A 17912-nucleotide genomic window follows, 5' to 3' on the forward strand; every position below is an offset into this window, starting at 1 on the left:
GGTGGGGTTTTTTTCCTCTTCTCTTAGAGGTAAGTGCTTTTTATTTCCTTGTTATTTTTCATGTACTAATTTATTTAAAGTGTCTTTGAGGAAGAAGTATTTTAGTCTCTTAAGGAACATTTCTCCTCCACAACGACCCATCATTGTGCAGTCCCCCTTTATAGTAAATAAAGTGGCTTTTTTCATGATATTGGCTGCCTTCCCCACCTTGTCCTCCCACATTTCTTCTCCATATGGTTACCAAGCAGCTGTTTATTGAGCAAGGAGAGAGAACTTTCCTGGCAAGAGGAGGGGGAACGTGAAGGAAACTGTTACTGGCTGAGCAAGCTGTACTGGTGTGCAGTGTCGGAGCAAGACAAGAGCAGCCAGGAGGACGTGTCCAGTAGGACTTCCCTAGGTGCCACACATGTAGATCACAGGGTCCCACAAATCTGCAGGCAGGGGCTTTACCATGTGCAGGACTACATGTAATGTGGGAGCTAGTCCTTATTCTCAGACTCTCACTTATCCTAACCAGGGTCCAGTATTAGGGCCTCCCTTGCAAAGGGAAGCAACTCTAACTGAGGTTAACACTGTCCTGGTTTGAGGAATGAGGACAGAATATCTGGTATCGCCAGGAAAAGGCCTGTCCTGCTCCAGCTTAGTACTGCTAGCAGATGGAGAGGTTTACTGAGATTCTTTACATCCAAGAGGACAAAACTGAGAGTAATGGTATGCAGGCCGAGGACATCAAGGGATGCCATTCAGTGGCTGAAGCTCAGCTGTGAAAGCTGATCTAACCGAATGGAGGACTGTTCCTTCAGGCCTCCCGTAGATGGGAAACAGCCCTGCCTAACAGTACATCCAAGGACTCTGGCCAAAAGCTGAATAGGTGCAGCTGTGGGGATGCTCCCTTCTGCCCCAACTTGGCAAGGGTGCTGCAGTGCCTGGGGGAGCACTTCTTAGATCACTGACAGTAATGACCTCCTCTGAGCAGTAAATAGGCCATGGTCTGACTGCCTATAAACAGGCAGTTCTGTTGCACTAGAAGAAAATTACAATTTGGATGCCTAGCTTTCCTTAGATCTTGCATGTCTCCTCACCCTCCTAAGGGACACTAAGAAACAGGATTTTTATTTATTTATTACCACATTTATTCTACCAGGGACATCTTCATCTTCACAAGCCTGACACTGCTGGGATACTGCATCATGTTGTCCACCAAGAAGAACAGTACCAGTATCCTGACTCTAAAGGAAATCCTGGAAAATGGCTTTGTTGCAGGAGCCTCCAGCCATAGCCATTCTTCTCCTGTCCACAGTTATTACATGGATTCTAGCAGTGCCTCAAAACTCAATACCTGGGAGCTCTTCATAGACTTGGACAACACAGCAAAAGGTAGCTCTCTGTATGTGGTCAAGCAGTCAGAGTCTCTGAATAGCTGTCTGAAGACTGACCTGCACGGTCAGACCCAGGGAGTCTCTGATAGCAGTCTTTTCTCTTTCTGCAAGACCCCTCATGGTCAAACTGTTTTTGATTTGTCTGGCTTGACTTCTGAGCACCCCAACAGAGGACTGGGGTGCCACTCCATGATGGATGTGGTCTTGCAGAACACATCAACACCATGCAAGACAGAAAAGCACTCCAAACCACTGGAGAATCTGCTTTCCAAGAGTACTGAGCTTGTAACTGACATCTCAACTGTTGGGAAGCCACCAGCACCCAGATGGGAGATTTCTGAAATAAAAGTCCCCCTGGACACCAATCTGTCCCTTGACGTAAGTGCTGAAGAGCTGAGGTTGCTGGGATGTTCAAAACCGGATACCCCATCACTGGACACCTCCTCTGTAGTAATTCCTCTGGCTTGGCCTGGTGCCTTCAAGAGGTGCCCTGCTCTGATCCATAGGTCTTCCACCTGTGAGAATCAGCCAAGTGATCCTGAGCCTGTATCTGGGTTTCTGCATCAAGTCCTGTGATGCTGCTGTCCTAGCTCCAAATCTAAGTGAATCCCTATCTTAAATTTGTGTGTGTTCAGCTGCTATGTGCCTCATCGGACAGCTTCAGGTAACTTCTGTGATGCAGATCATAATACTCTACACAAAACAATGGATGCATGCTGCAGCACAGAAGATCACACAGCTGAGTGGCCTCCTACCCTGAACTGAGCCAAGGGCTTGCTTGCTGATGAAACTACCTGTTGATGTAGGTGCAATTTTTAATCTTCCAACTAGAGATGACTTAAGTGGAAAACTGCTTGGGGCACCACTGGATGGAGAAAGTGCAGACTGCTTGTTAGCTGTAGTCCCCAGAAAGCTGCCATAAGCTAATGCCAACTAATTGGCACTGCTCAGTGACATGCAGCTCTAGTGGTTTCCCAGAGTAGTTCTCTTCCCCTCCCCTATCAGTGTCTTTTGTATTAATGCAATAAAGATTTCAACTTCATTCTGTGTGTGGTCTCTGATGCTCATCACCTGGCAAGCTCTGACTGCCAGTGCTTCCTCCAGCTGAATTTCTGTAAATACATTTCAGATTACTTGCTCAGCAAGTTTTACTTTTTTTCTTGGAGGAGGAAAAAAATGGGGGGGACTGCTACTGTCTTTCAGAGGACTTGTGACTGAGGTCAGCTGAGGACAAGGGTGAGCGTGCCTGGCGCTGCTGTGGGGTGGGGAGCTGGATGGGGGCAGCCTGAGCACCCGCACAGGCAGCACCAAGCTGTGGCAGTGGCTGCTTGTCACTGCCCAAGGCTGAGAGGCGATGGGCTGAGCTGGCCGGGTCCTGCTGCGGGAGGAAAGGGCAGGGGGACAGGCAGCCAGTGCAGGGGATCCCTCTTCTAGCACCCCAGAAGATGAATGGCCTGGGCAGCAAGAGGGAGCTGGGGGAAAGCGGCTCCTGGGGCACCCGCAGCCCTGCGAGCCAGCCTAGTGCTACAGCAGCATTGCATTTTGTGCAGGACTTTAATCCTGTGCTCACCTGGAGGAATTCTTCAACACAAGCATTTACTGACACAGTTGCAAGGACAGCTTACCTCTTTCCGCAACCTCCAGGCCTCAGGGGAGAGCCCTCAGTCCCTGTTTAAGGATTTTTTTGCTGGCATCTTGTTAGCATTTCCTACCTTACACATCTACTTGCTGTACCTCCCCTTCTTATTCAATGCTGTTTACAGCAGACAGGAAGACTTGGAGAATCACTGGTGTTAAAACAGCCTCCCCAGGCCTTTAGTACTTACTGAAGAAATAATACGTGTTCCTCAATCTTCCTTTAGGGATAGACTAAGGCATGAGAAGTGATAAATTTTGCATAAGGAGATGCACAGAAAAAGGGGAAAGCAGCAATATCTGCTTATAGCCAATATTTATGAATTGCAGCAGTAAGATCATTACTATATAAACTCCCTGATGAGCTGCGTGTAACATCGTGGGGTCTTTGCCTCACTTCATTGAAAACCTTCACCCCCTTGCACTCCCTTCAAGATTCTGTCACTCAGCAATAAACCTAGTATGTACCATACTTCTGTGACCAAAGCAAGCACTTCTGTTTACAGAATAACAGTTTAAATACTTCCAGAGGGCCAAGAGAACAACGCTGAAGGAGAGAAACATTGCTTCCACATAGATTTTATGCTAGACGTTCTGGGCAAAATAACATCTATTCTACTTCAGCTGTTAAGAGTGGCACTATAGACACCAAATACTAAACACAGAGCTGCTTGTATTCTCTGGCTGCTCAGATGAGTCTTTCTAAAACATATTACAACATCAGGAACAGGTGACAATCATGAAAATGGCCAAGGAAGAGAACTTATTTACAGTTTGAAGTATAAACACCACAGAGCAGTACAAACCAGCAAGAGGATAATGCAGCTGTTTGGTTCAACTGCAGTCTGTGCCAGTTGACTGATTGGTGTTGATACTGCAGAGGAAAGATTAAGCTTATTGTGCAAATCTCTAGCTGGAACATACCATGCCCTGCTCTGTGTAAAAACATAAAACCAGGTCATTAAAGAAAAGCGACAGAAACACAGAACTTCAAACACGCTGCTATAACCAAGACTTCAGTTGCAGATTTCAGCTATTGCCAGCGCAGCCACAAGGGCAGCCTGGGATATTGTGAATTCTTCACTGAATTGCCTACATATGTGTAAAATAAGCCATATATCACATCTACCTACATTAAAAAAAAGCTACAGTGCGAGCAGAGATAAAACGACTTCTGCTAACATACTAGCATGTCTCAACTGGTTAGTAACTTACACCTGCTTTGCAGAAAATCTGTGCAATGTTCATAACCCAAAGCATGAGGGAATGTAAAATGAACGGATTTTTTGAGGGGATGAAGATGCAAAGATGTTTTGGAAAAAGCAGCCTTGAAGTTAAAAAACATGACACAGCAAGATAAATCACAGATCGTGAAGGCCACATAGCGGGCTTGAGGATGGGGGGGAAAAAGAAAAAACAAAAGAATTTCAGTTTCATGGTTTGGGTCCCAGATTAAATACACAATTTGGAGATGTCAGAGTGCAATTTCATGACGTTTACGTAAGAAGAATGTCCTTGCAACAAAGACAGTGCTAATACTACTGACAAATCTTTTCCTTTCATTGCTAATACTCTTGGCTCCATTTCTGCTGCGCACTGTGCTTCAGTATTTCATAGCCAATGAATTCCACTTTAATTCCCATTCTTGTGCCTACTTCACTATCTCTGGAATATTTTTTACTTACAGGTATTCTATATCTAGGCTATTCCCTAAGTTGCTGCACAGTATCACGTCTTCTTAATAGTAACCCATTAAATCTTAGAAGTCCCTTTCGTTCAAATGCTGTCCCTTCTTCTCAAAATACCTTTCCAACCTTATAAAAGGCAGTGAGCTCTGCAACAGAATGTCACCATTGCTTATTTTCAGTTCTTCCCCTTCACTGGAAGAGGTATTTTCCTTCTACAGTAAGAAACCTGCCTCTCTTTGGTTCAGTCAGGCAGAGAGCCAAAAGGAGATTGCCTCAGAGTGACAGATTAGCATACCTCAGCAACTCCTGTATTAATGGCAACATCTTCCACAGTTCACGAACCAAAATGCTGATCTTTCCTGCAGTGCCATTAAGGACTACGTGTACACTGAAAGAATCCACAGTAAGCCTTACTACAAGAACATAAATACTAGAGCCAGAAAGAAGGACCAAAACCACATTTTATTAACATAAGACTTTTTTCATATTTTTTTTTTTAAAAATCACAGTTACAATAAAGTAGCAGGAAAAAATAGAGAATTATTTGGAAAATGGTCGCAAAATACAAGGCACTTCCTCAAAAGGCTTAAATTATCTGAATCACTACACATAAACGATCCAAACATTCAAAGAACCACCAGGATAATTCCAATTAATATAACGAATACAGAGGTTAAAAAAAATTACAAGTATGTTTTTACTGAAACATCTCTCAGATTGGAGAAAGCCAGGTCTCAGTTACCATTCTGGAATCCAGTTTCACTTGTGTCGGTACCATGTTCCTTAGTGGAGGGAATAGGAGGAAGAAAAAACAAGAGAATATTAGTAATAAGGTAAAAATTTAAGATTTTCTCTTTAACTAGACTATCTGAGAAATGTGGAACACTTGCTAGTGGAAACAACCGATCTGTGGGGGAAATATCCCAAACAGGCTTAAAAGCATCAAATTTACTAGGAAGAATTATTTAAAACACAATCCTCCTTGTGATTAACACTGCTGATTTCACATTTAGTATTAGCAAGCAATAGGAACATTCATGAGGGCACGCTGCTTTTACAAAGTATGCACAATCAATGAGCCACATTAAGCTGAAATTACCTGAACTACACTTGCATGTATTAATCCCCCAATTAAAATAAATGAAAGACTTAATAAATTGAGCATTGCATATTCTATATAGATTACCAGTCATAAATATTCTGGATCACACTTCACTGGTCTAATTTACTGTACAGTAAACATCTTAACATACCACTGTACCTCTTGCCTGTGACAAGCATAGCTCCTACAAAGATACTGACTACCAGCTTCCGTGCTGATACTACAGACTATTCACTTGCAGTTCTGTTAATAGAAATACCTGATTCACTTTCTTAAACTCAACCACTTGGAAAAAGATGTGCTCCAGGATATGTTTGGCATCTTGCTTGTCCTTTGGAAGTTTGCTTGTTACTCCCAGGATTTCGCCACACTTTCGGACATAAAACTCCAAGTTGTCATCAGTACCTAAGCAAGCACCCCAAGGAAGGAAACAGATGAGTACTATACATAGCTGCATTGCCTGTGCAAAAATATACTACTCATTGCTATTTGTCATCGGCATTTTGGGAAGTTAGGTCCTATAATTTAGGTAAGTGGACTAGTCATGATGTACTTCTGCAGCTAGTACTTTCTCATCTTGTTTAGATTTAAGGTGTGTTTAGAATAAACCTTACCATTTTTACTTTAAAGCAGAAAAAGATGTGAAATTAATCAGCAATAGTGTGAAAAATGATTTATGAATGATATAGGAAATGGAAGGTGGAAGCAAAATAAAATGCCTGTTTATATTAAATGAACTGCAGCCTCATCAGTAACATCAGCAGCACACAGGCACTTAACAACAGTTGGTGCTATATTTTGCACTAGTATTTCAAAAACAATACTCAAAAACAATTGAAAGGGAAGCCAAAACTCTCTAACATAACAAGACCTCTTGAAGGTCAAACACCTATTTGAAAGGGGAAGACGGAAGACACAGGGAAAGGAAGACAAAGCTGCACTGCTGCTATTTGATATTGCAAAACTAAGAAGTCATATACTACCTTCCAAAGACTCAGAGCATTCTTAGTCCAGGATGACAGCAATAGGTTTTCATAAATGAGGCCTGTGTTTTAAAACTGAATATATCACCAGTTTTCCTCCAAAAACTTGGATTTTATATATATAAACATGTAAACAATTAGCCTGCTCTGCTTACATTTGTTTGTAATCTCTGCTAGACGGGCTTTCTCAGAGGCAAAAATTTCATCTAAGTCAAACAGCTCCAGAGGGGGAGGAGGTAATTCTCTGAAAGCAGGTGGAAAAACCTTGAAGACAAGAATTAGCATGGTTGATTGCCAAATATTTTTCTTATACTTTGTAGATAATTAAGACGACAGCTTTGGACTTGTATCAGACTTTAAGAAACTTTTCACATTTTAAAAATTCTATTTAGATTTCACAAAAAAAACTAAATATTCCAAAACAGTTTAGTCATATATATGCCAGAATTTCTGCCCTTAAACTTTTATTCTAGACATTCTTACAATGAAATCAAGCGTTAAAATCAGATGCTTTTCTGATTTTTGCGGCAGTCTGCTTTGAGCAATCCAATTTATTGCCAGCTAGTATCACAACAAGAGATATATTGCATTTGCATAGTTTGTTCTTAGTTTTGTTCCATGAGATTCAAGTGATTCAATTTTGGATTGAAAGAGTCCAGGTAAGAGGCTGGCCAATTAACCTTGGAAATGTATTCATATTAATTCTGGCAAAAGTTATCAGGGAAAACATGTATTTTCTTTTTCATGCAACCACCACTTAAGCCACAGGCTGGACTCTGCAACTGACAGAGCTTACAAGTGCTTAAAAGAGCATTTCATTATATATGCAAACCATTCTGAGCTCTCTAGATTTGGATTGTGCTGTGCCACCAGACACTTCATTTTCAAGCTCTGTTGATAAAAATTACAAGTGTAAATAAGTGCGTCTTTTAAAAAGACAGCCCTTGCAATGTATTCAACTCTATCAAGTAATTAATATTAACACAGCATTTTTTTTTTCTTCTGTGAACTATGGAAATGACGCACAGAAGTTTTATAGATGAGAGGAGCATTCAACATATCCTGTATCAGCACAGAGATTACTCACAGCTGGCTGAAGGGGAGGTAGTGGAGTCTCAAACTGAGGCCGAATGAGCCGGAGAGGTTCACGCTTCACATTCAGCTGCTCATAAGCTCTGCAGCACAGAAAGATCAAAGTGTGAGGAGAGAAACGATACAGTATCTGTTTCAACTCACATGCATTAGAAAGGTTTGCAGATACGAATATTTCAAAGACACCAGGGTCAACATTCTGCGCAAAGGCGCAGCATAAAATAAAAATCACAAATGAGTCTCAAATGACTGATCAACACAACACAGAAGACCACAAAGGTAGGATACAAAAGGAAAAGTTGCAACAATTACTTATATCACTGTTCCCTACAGAAAAGCTTAGTGGAGTTCCCACATACAAAGGCTTTCTTTACCGGAGACAAATCAAACCAGTATATGAAATAACAATAAACAAGGTGATTTCCCCAGAAAAGCTCTAGAGCATTTCCAATAAAAGAATTCTGATGGTAACAGGGGAATTCTGGAAGGCAACAAATGGAATGCCCACTTCTAGAAGGACTCCAGAGAACTACAGATCAGTAAGAACCAACTTCTACAAAAGCAAATTAGTTAGAATTATGATAGAGAAGAAGAAAATAATGATCGCTGAAGACACCAGATGATGGAAAAGAAGGAAATCACACATCAAAATTCTTCAAGAGACTTTTAAAGGGATGATTGTGCATGTGGGAGAGGTGACCAGTTCAAAAAAGCAGACTCGTAGATTTCCAAAAAGTTTTGAAAAATTCCCTAATCAAAAGCTATTTAAAGAAAATTATTTGTTACAGAATGGGAAGGGAGATCTCCTCATCAATTTACACCAAGTGAAAATACAAGAAATACATAGTAAGAAAAAAGCATGTCCACAGTGGAGTAGAGTTTCATACAATCTGTGTTAAGCCTGCTACTATTCAACATGTTCATACATGATATGGATGCATGATCCAAATGGGCTGTGATGTGACAAAACTGTTAGTGATACAAAACTGATAAAACCTAGCAGCAGATGGATCTCAAGATACAGAATTATTGAGAAATGCAAAGATGAATGAAATTCAGCATCAATAAATGCTAAATAGTATGCATAAGCAGAAAAATAAACAGCTCTCAAGTATCATTTCAGCAGCATCACTGTGGACAGTTCTATAAGAAATACCAATTCATTCAATTAGCAGCAGTCAGAAAAGGCAAAGAGAATGTCAGAAATTACAGCTAAGAAAAGGGGCAAGAGAAAACAGAAATAGCATTGTGGCACCATATAAATCAAACCTCTGGTGTATCCGTATTCATAATGCTGCTTACAGCTCAGTCCCTTCTGCTCGTAAGCTCCCACACATTAAAACACAAACAGAAAATGCCAAATACAGAAAGCAAAAAAAAAAAAAAAAAAAGGAAAGAAAGAAAAGAAAAAAAAAAGTCACAGCTGCTGACTTGATAACCGAAGGGAGGGCAGTTGTATCTAGCTCATAGAGAGACGTATCAAACAACTTTGTGAAGTCTCTTGGGATTTCCTCTCCCTCTTGTAGACAGACTCTCAATCGCTCAGACAACGCACCTGTATCCGGGATCATTGTATAGTCTGAAATCTGAACGCAAAGACACTGCTATGAGCGGAAAAAAATTCATTTACAGTCTCTTTCTAGTTTTTACCTCACTTAAAATCTCATCTATAAATAACTGTATCACTCTCTACCAGCTATGACCCTTTGCAGTGTAGCTTACTAGATTTTCTAAACTGTGCAATCTCTGTTCTCTTAACTGTAAAGCCAATTAATTTTTTATTAAAATGAAATAAAGAGAGCTCACTGTAGTCAGCTGTGAAAGACTGCAGCTCTTCCTTCTTATGCATAAGCAGTATACAGTTGTCATGTATGTTATTTCCGAATAAAGAAATAGCATTTACATATATCAGCTGAAAACGATACACAGGTGATCCCTACTCGAATACAGAAAATCTGCCTTTACCTCATATACGCTCCTCCTGTCTGAAGGCTCAGACATGAAGTACAAACCTACCCAACTGGAGCAACAAATGATCTGGTAAACACAGGCAAATTTGGAACACGCTTCTGTGACTTAAATTTTTCAGTAAACATCCATCCAACTCTGACAAAGCTGCTACGCCATTATTTTTTTTATGCCTAGCTCCTCTGTCTACCTCACCTCCTGCCATGAACTAAAGGTCTGCAACAGCAGCAGCATTTATCTAGCTGTTAGTCATTTCCTGCTAAGTACATGGTTTGGCAAAACTGGTCCTGTTGGATCAAACTGTTATTTACTTCATTGTGATGGCTCTCTCTTACCCCAGGGTCCTCCATATCCACCTGGTTTAACTGGATATCTGATGTTGTGAGCCACTGGAAAAGCACATCCTGGAGAAGGGCAAAACAATTAATTTCAGGAGAGTCCAAGTAATTTATTACAGTGCTAAAACTGCTTCAACATTCATAATAAATCCAACTAATAACATGCTGAAAAAGAAGGAAAAAACTGTGTAATAAATCACAGAACATGTAGGGAGAAAATACAAACTTTGTTTGTATATACTTATGGAAGCAATGACTCACAACAATGAGCACACTTTGTGTTAGATGCATACTTTCAAGAAACACCTCAGCAGAAAACACCCCTTCTTACACACGATGACAATATTACATATTCCACTTTGGAAAATCCATTACCATCTCTAGATGGTGGAAGCTATATATGCAAAAGCTTATTATTAATCATGTAGCCATAATCAAGCTCTAAAGAAGCTCTGAATAAGTAATAAACCAAAAAGCTACCAAATGTTTAAATATCAACAACAACGAAGTGGTGGACAGAGACAGGAAAAGCTTTTCAGAGTCCCGTAACATAATCTATTTTTTTAGAACATACTCCTGTTACTTGTGTTTCGACAAATTCCCCAGTATGTTAGTATTAGGCTAGAATGTCCATACTGAATCTATTTCATGGCTGTCTTGCTCTAAGAGGAAGCTAAGAGGCTTGAATTACTGTGTAAATGCTGTGAAGATCCACTAAGGAAACATTTTTTTAAAACTTACCATGATCTTACTGTTTTCTTCTTTATCCAAATATTGATCAGAAAACATGTGGCAAGATCCCAACACTGCCATCTTTCCACCTTGAGCCTGTCAACAAAGAAAACATAGCAAAAAATCCATCCAGATCAGAGCTTTAGAGGCAATTGTTAATGCAGTTTAATTACAAAGTGATTTAAAGAAATAGGAACTTTGGAAAAAGCAGTGCCAAAGGCAGTTTCAAAGACGGCAAGCTCACAAGAATGCGGCATTATTGTAAGAGTATATATATGCTTACTTCTACAAGGCTTATAAATTTATTAAAAATAGTGATCTACATTTCATAAGATTAGAGAGATAATTGATTAGCAATCAAAAAAATACACAGAATATCATCAAGAATAGCTGCATTAAGTGATTTTTGCAGAAAAAGAATGCTTTTTTTTCAATCAAGCAAAAAAGAATTAAGTGACATTAACATATTGTTAAATTCCTGCAGCCCTATCTTGAGTGGTTCAGAATGTATTCCTGAAGGACTGATGCGCAAGCATGCCAATATAGCATGCATTCATGTCAGCTAATGAGAGAAGAGTTTGATAATTTTATTCTTTGTAAGACTAAATGCAAAATATGCAGGTCATTATATTTTAATTTAGCTAAATTAAACATGTATGAAGACACATGCATGAACCTTCTTTAGAGTTCTTTTCTATCCAGATTACCCCTTAACCTTTCCACAAGGACGTGCATAAGAAATAGGAAGTTTTCAACACAACAAAAAACAGCAATGCTTTCTGCACCAAGCATAAAATTCATAGCATAATGTTATCAGGAAGACTGCTGTAACAAGTCTAAAGATAAGTCACAAGATAGGCACAAGTCTTTTTATTCATCTTCTATCTTTGTGTCTAAAACGTCCTCCAGCGAGTTAGGAAAAATGATGCCTGCTTAAAGATCTATTTGACGTGCATGCCCCTGTAACATATCAAAGGAAGAACTGCCAGTGTGATGTAAAATTGTTTCCACTACACAAAGCTATTACATTTCGGTAATCAAACCATGCAAATGACTTCATGGAGGTACAGAAAAGGTTTTGGGGCTTCATCTATAGTATAACTTAGTTGTTATAGTTCTCAAAAGAAAACGCTCCTCTCCATACCAGCTAGGGGAAACATGTAAGACCCTACTTAAAGAGGAACTGTATTGAAACACAATACTAACTGTGACGGCTATAGTCCCAGTACAGCTCAGGCTTTACATAACGTAGATGATCATGTTGCCAAAAAGCATCTTCATCATTAATGCAAATAACTTCAAGATTATCATGGGCACAAGATTAGGCATGGATCCATACGTTTGGATCCATGTGCAAATACAGCACGGGGGAGAGAGAAGTAATTATATCTTACTCTGACAGCTGCAGACTAAAATATGAGCAGTAAGCGTACTTACAAGTTCACCTTACCCTGCTGTACTGTCTTCGATTTATGAGGCTTATTTCAGCCACAACATGGGCAAATTAAGTCAGACATCTTCAGAAAAAAAAAAAAACCCTCAAAGATACCAAAAATCACAGTACTATTAGAAATGCACCTACATAGTAAACAATATGTTGACATATTACATTCATTAGCCATATTATCTCTTTGTACCTATCAGCTACGACTTGGTTTCTGATTTTTTTTTAAATAAACTAAACAGGTCCCAACGGGTAAGATAACACACAAAAATCTACCGGTTCCAAGGAGACGGACCTCTTTCCTAATACAATATGGCCTATTTATGAAGCTAACAATAAAGCCACTTACTAAACAGTCACTAAAACAGTGAAAAAAATAAAACAAAGCTATGAAGAAGAACTAAAAATAATCCTCTGGTATATAAAGAAATACATAAACTTCACTGATCATCAAATTCATTCTCCTTTGAACCCCATGCAACAAAGTTTTCCATAAAAGCAGACAAGAGTTGCTGTGCTCATATGGAGTTTGCAGATGCATCAAAAACAGAAGTGGTTTATAAGCTCTGTCGGACAATATACTTACAATTCTTATGGGAGGTAAAGCAGAGAATACACGGTTTATTTCATGTAGAATCGTACCTCATGCTGATAAAAAGCAAGAATGGGTCGGTTGAGTGGGAAGCAAACAGATCCTGTGGACAAAACAGCCACTGCTGGTTTCATTACATTCAGTGTTGCACCAAATGGATACACAAAAGTAAGAGTTCTGCAGGAAACACAAAAACTCTCTAAGTACCTGCTATATCAGGTAGGCCGGTCATATCTGTAAGCCTCAGTCTATCTGCCTAAACTGCAAATGGTAATTATGTAATGGTGGTGCAATGCTAAGAGGAATGCTTTATAAAATTCAGACAATTAAAAAGACATTTTAGGCTCTTTCCAGACATTTTCCAGGTTGAGGATTTATTTGTCTTATTTAAGTAACAAAGAATGCTCTTCATTTCCATTTGTGTATTTCTGAATTTGAGAGAAGTGCAGGAGTACTTAACTGTAAATACATAACGTAATATAAAATTTATGATAAAAGTCTATCTTACTTGTCTATCCTGCTCTGCAATAAAACTCTTTGAAAACAACTAGAGTTCTTCATGCCAGCAGCCAGACAACCCACCAGAGGGTATTCCTATTTATTTTGTTTAATCAAATTCAAATTCACTGAAAAGGGGCAAAAAAGACCAGGTCAGGAGAGCAGTAATTCCCTTCAAAATCTACCACTCCTGCTCCTTGATTAGTTGCTAAGAGTTACTGAGCAGATTCTTCTTTCCAGATAGAACCTTGAGAAGCAAGAATCTGACTGACATTAAAAATATATCGGAACACCTCAACACAAGCACAATATACTCCTGCTAGGTTACATGCCTGGCAATTCAGATTTATGCTACACCTTTCCACAGAAGCAGCTTCAGAGGAAAACACTTACTGTGCAGCATGTGCACCTCCATCTTCATATGTTGTCTCAAACCCTGTTTTTCTTGCAGCTTCACTGATTCCTCTACAAGAGACGGAAAAGCAAAACCTACTGAAAACACAAGGGAGTGTAAGACTTTACAGTAAAGATTTATATACCCAAAATATTTACCTATTCAAAACTCCATCAGAAATTAGTGCTTCTTTCGGGTGGAAGTACTTGTAATATACATTTCGTACTACAGCATCTTGAAGAGAAAAATGAAGAAATTTACATCATTATATAATATATTATGCTAGACATAACAATTAAAAATGAATTCAGCTCTTGGCTACCTTGGGCATTTGCTTCTAACACAAAACTGGCATGTGGTTCCCAAAGAAATTTCCTTCTTGTGACTGCGTGCTACTTCCACCCCCTCACCTGACCTCTCCATAAACAGCACACAGGCAGGAGCTAATTGAGCATGCACCAACAAAAATCCGTCTAGTATGCAAATATGACTAGGAGTCAATCATCTTACCACATAAATAGGGGGCAGTGCAGACCCCACTGAGCTCTCCTGCACAGCAGCAAGCTGCAGTACAGAACCTCCTCCTGAGCAGGGACACCTCTCAAGGTTACTCCTCAAGGTCGAGAGATTCCTTACCCACAACAGATCCTCAGTAAGCGACTAACAGCATGCTGAAACTTTGCAAACTTTGCTAAGTTACATCTCTGATTGATCATACACACAATCCTTTGGACATAAACTGCTGACCAAGTCTGGGACTAAGACTGGATCCAGTCGCACCCAGACTCCTCTGAGAAGGAGTTTGGAAAGCAAGGGGGTTTGTTCTGAACCTCGTGACTCAACGGGAGGGTTTCCTTGACACTTTCATCTGACTCTGTCCTCCATGCAGTAAATAACTGAGTGAACCTTGCCACTGACCCTTGTTAAATTATTGTCTTATTTACGATTAAAGTCTGTTAAATCACTATCTCATCACCTCAATAAAACATACTGCTGCTTCTCTCTTACGAGTGAAGTGCACCACTCCTCACTCATCCGTGACACTTCTGGACTTACAGATTTAAAACAGGAAAGTATTTGCAAGTTCAAATAAAAATATGCACAATAAGCACATCTCCACATCTTCTACAACTTTTACGGATGCAAAAAGATTGTCAAATTAAAAGAGTGAATATTTATCAATGTTTACAAGCTTAAATTCTTTTTTATATGCCTTCCAAAACTATCAGTGTTCTGATGCAAAAAGCACAACCTAGAAGACCAGCTGTCCAACTGCCACTAAAGAGCCTAAAAATATTTTATATACGGAAACACACAGTTCACTTATTTTCTGGAAACACAAATTCTCATGAATGGTATTTTAGCAGGCTGCTAAAGAAAGGTGACATTGTTTATTCAGAGTGAGCATAAAGTGATTCAATCCATTAAAACACACTTAAAAAAAAAAAGTCCGTAATGAAAGGCTATTTACCAAGGAACATCACTAGTATTCAACTTTTGTTAGTAAATACCATTAAAACTGACAACTACAGCAAAGGAATGGAGATGGCTATGTTACCAAACTACTGTGGGCACAAAAAGCCCTTGGTGCACTTCAGCACTACACTGCTGTGTACATGTAGATTTTAAGGAAAACATCTTAGAGCAAACTGTACTTTATGAGACGTACCTACACGGCTTACACCTTACAACTTGTTCTTTAGATTTTGCTGGAAACAAAGGAATAAAAGGTATTAGTGAGTCCCATTACCATTATTGACCGCTACCCCATAGTCTTCTAACAAGTAGTTAATATTTGTGCCATATCTGGATTCACCGCCTTCTGTCAGCATCACCAGTAGAGCTCCACCCTCCTCCAGGAATTTCTTCAGAACAGAAAACTATAAAGTAACAAAAATCCAGAAAAATACGTAAGAAAGGAGCAAAGAACAATGCTGCAGGAAGTTACAGTGAGATGAGGGAAGATAACTGTTTCTGACTACTTGCAATGAATTTGATCCTATAAGAAAGGTATTCAAATCTCAAATTGTGTAAATGTATATAAAGCAGTAATACTGCAGTCTTCTGCACTGTTCTTTTCTCTTTTGCATTAAACAAATCTAAAATCGTAGCTAAACTGCAAATGATTATTGACTTCTTACCTCAGCAGCAGTGAACTTTTCTCTTGGCCCTGCTGTAATCCATAGTTTTACTCCAACCAGTTTCTCCGACGTGATCTCATCTCTTAAACTACGAATAGATTAATCAAGAGACATGTTATTCTTGAATATAGCCCTGAACCACAACTTTTTGTAAAGAACTGGCAAATAAACCCAAAGCAAATCACTTCAGTCACTTCACATCCCTTTCTCTCGATTTAAAGTTGACAACTCAGTCTAAAATAATCCTTACATATTTCAACCCATTAAATAGGACAGTACGCTAAAAAAAGATATTGTTACAATTCAGAACTGGTATGAGCTGTCACAGATACTATCAAACTTTGCACTAGATGAGCTTCCTCCTACTTTTTTTTCCCTTTTCCTCTGGATGTATCTTATAACAGACAGAGAGACAACACAGTAATTTAATACAGAAACGCTGGATTTCTTTTTATTACAAACTTCAAAGCAACGTAGACTCAAAAACTTGTATTTGGAATTTGATCCTTATAACTCGAGCTCTCTGTCTCTTCCACAGATAAAATACTTGAAAGCTTCCAACAAAGACCATGCATAGCATCCTGGAGCAAAATTTTAGCTAACATTGCAGAGCTCAGTCAACACAACTAAAGACTTTAGCTTGCTATAAATACTCCCAAAGATTATTCAGGTAGGTCAATGATTTAAGTGCTGCAGACCACACACAAATTTATATTGGGATATCTCTGCAGTGCCCTAACTCCTACCCCGGGCCTGGATGAAGCATCCTAGCCTCTTCGCACAGGAGCAGCCGATTTCTCCCTTAGAGATGAGATGAATCCACGCAGCCCTTCTCCACTGGCTCCAAAAAACCCAACTGTGCCTTCAGTCCTGCCTGTAACGGAGCCCACCGACCACCCCACGTCTAAAGACCCGCAAACCCATGCTCTTTAGACAACTACTGCTGCTGGACATGGAAATGCTGGGATAAATCAGAAGGACAAGGATGAAAGCAAGCACTTAACGCTATGTCCCACTGCAGCATGTCCCTCCTAACCCTCCTGCAGTCTGGGCAAACTCTCCCACCCCGCCAGGCGACGGGGAACCCAGCGGCGGCCCGCCGGGTAGGCGAGGCTGCGTCACAGCCCCACGGCCTCCCCCACCCCAAGGCTCCAGAGAAGCTACGAAGAGCTCATCAGAAAGTCACAGCTTACCTTCGTATCTTCCAGCTACTACGAAGCCTTTTGCGCAGGGATTTGTAACCGCTGTTGAGAGTGAAAGCCTCCCCCTTGGACGCGTTAAACACTATGTCGTTCCGCTGGCCCTTCTCCATGGCACCGCGGCTACCCACGACCCCCCCAAGCGCCGCTAGCTCTTTGAAGGGAATCTCCCAGCCCAGTCGCCAACGTGCCCTTCGCCACCGCCCCTGCTCCCCGGGCGCCTCCCCGCGGCGGGCCGAGCGAGGTCACCCCGCGCTACGGCAGCGGCGACCGGCTGCGCCAGTGGCGGCCCTCCGCAACCGCCACCCCGCGCCGGCGGCGGCCCGCGCTCTGCCTAGCAACGCGCCGGCCGCGCCTGCGCAGCCCTCACTTCGCGCAGGCGCGGTGGTGGCCATCGCCAAAGAACCTTCTCGAAGCCAGGAGGCAGCGGGTCGTTCCATTCCCGGGGGGGGGGGGGACGCTAAGCTGTACCACTACGGCTGGCGGGGGCCGCCTGGGACGGGAGCCCGCCCGCACCCCGAGGCTGACGGCAGCGGAGGCGACTCCTGTCAGCGCTGGGAGAGGCTGCGCCCCTCCCTCCCCCGGAACAGTTTTCTGCTCCCGCTAGGAATTAGGGCTAGGTGTGCTACTCACTCACAGATCGGAAGTAAAATCTGCCGCCCCCCCTCCCCCCCGCAAATCCTCCTTTTAAAAAAAAAGAAAAAAAAAGAAAGAAAAAAAGGGGGGG

The 17912-nt window shown here is 40.9% G+C and overlaps 2 protein-coding genes across 4 annotated transcripts; one reads left to right on the forward strand and one right to left on the reverse strand.

The window, feature by feature from the left end:
- Nucleotides 1-1190: 1190 nt before the first annotated feature.
- On the forward strand, nt 1191-1955 carry LOC135330164 (uncharacterized). The gene has a single exon (XM_064521807.1). The coding sequence runs from the start codon at nt 1191-1193 to the stop codon at nt 1953-1955; it is 765 nt and encodes a 254-aa protein (XP_064377877.1).
- Nucleotides 1956-5145: 3190 nt separating this feature from the next.
- Nucleotides 5146-17573, reverse strand: IFT52 (intraflagellar transport 52). Of its 3 annotated transcripts, XR_010391865.1 has the most exons (14): nt 17180-17573; nt 15987-16074; nt 15596-15725; nt 14004-14079; nt 13845-13916; nt 13004-13130; nt 10927-11013; nt 10159-10251; nt 9311-9465; nt 7875-7962; nt 6943-7051; nt 6788-6849; nt 6064-6209; nt 5146-5484 (listed from the first exon to the last, which is right to left on the reverse strand). XR_010391865.1 is itself a non-coding variant. In XM_026093001.2 (13 exons), exons 1-13 carry the CDS (start codon nt 17296-17298, stop codon nt 5437-5439), a joined length of 1338 nt encoding a protein of 445 aa, XP_025948786.2. In that variant the 5' UTR covers nt 17299-17571; the 3' UTR covers nt 5146-5436. The 3 variants fall into 3 exon arrangements, 2 of the variants coding, with proteins under 2 accessions (XP_025948786.2, XP_025948787.2); XM_026093001.2 differs by lacking the exon at nt 6788-6849 and having other exon boundaries at nt 17180-17571; XM_026093002.2 differs by lacking the exon at nt 6788-6849 and having other exon boundaries at nt 10183-10251; nt 17180-17570.
- Nucleotides 17574-17912: the final 339 nt, after the last annotated feature.

Source organism: Dromaius novaehollandiae, chromosome 16 (assembly GCF_036370855.1).
Source record: "Dromaius novaehollandiae isolate bDroNov1 chromosome 16, bDroNov1.hap1, whole genome shotgun sequence".
Taxonomy (NCBI): domain Eukaryota; kingdom Metazoa; phylum Chordata; class Aves; order Casuariiformes; family Dromaiidae; genus Dromaius; species Dromaius novaehollandiae.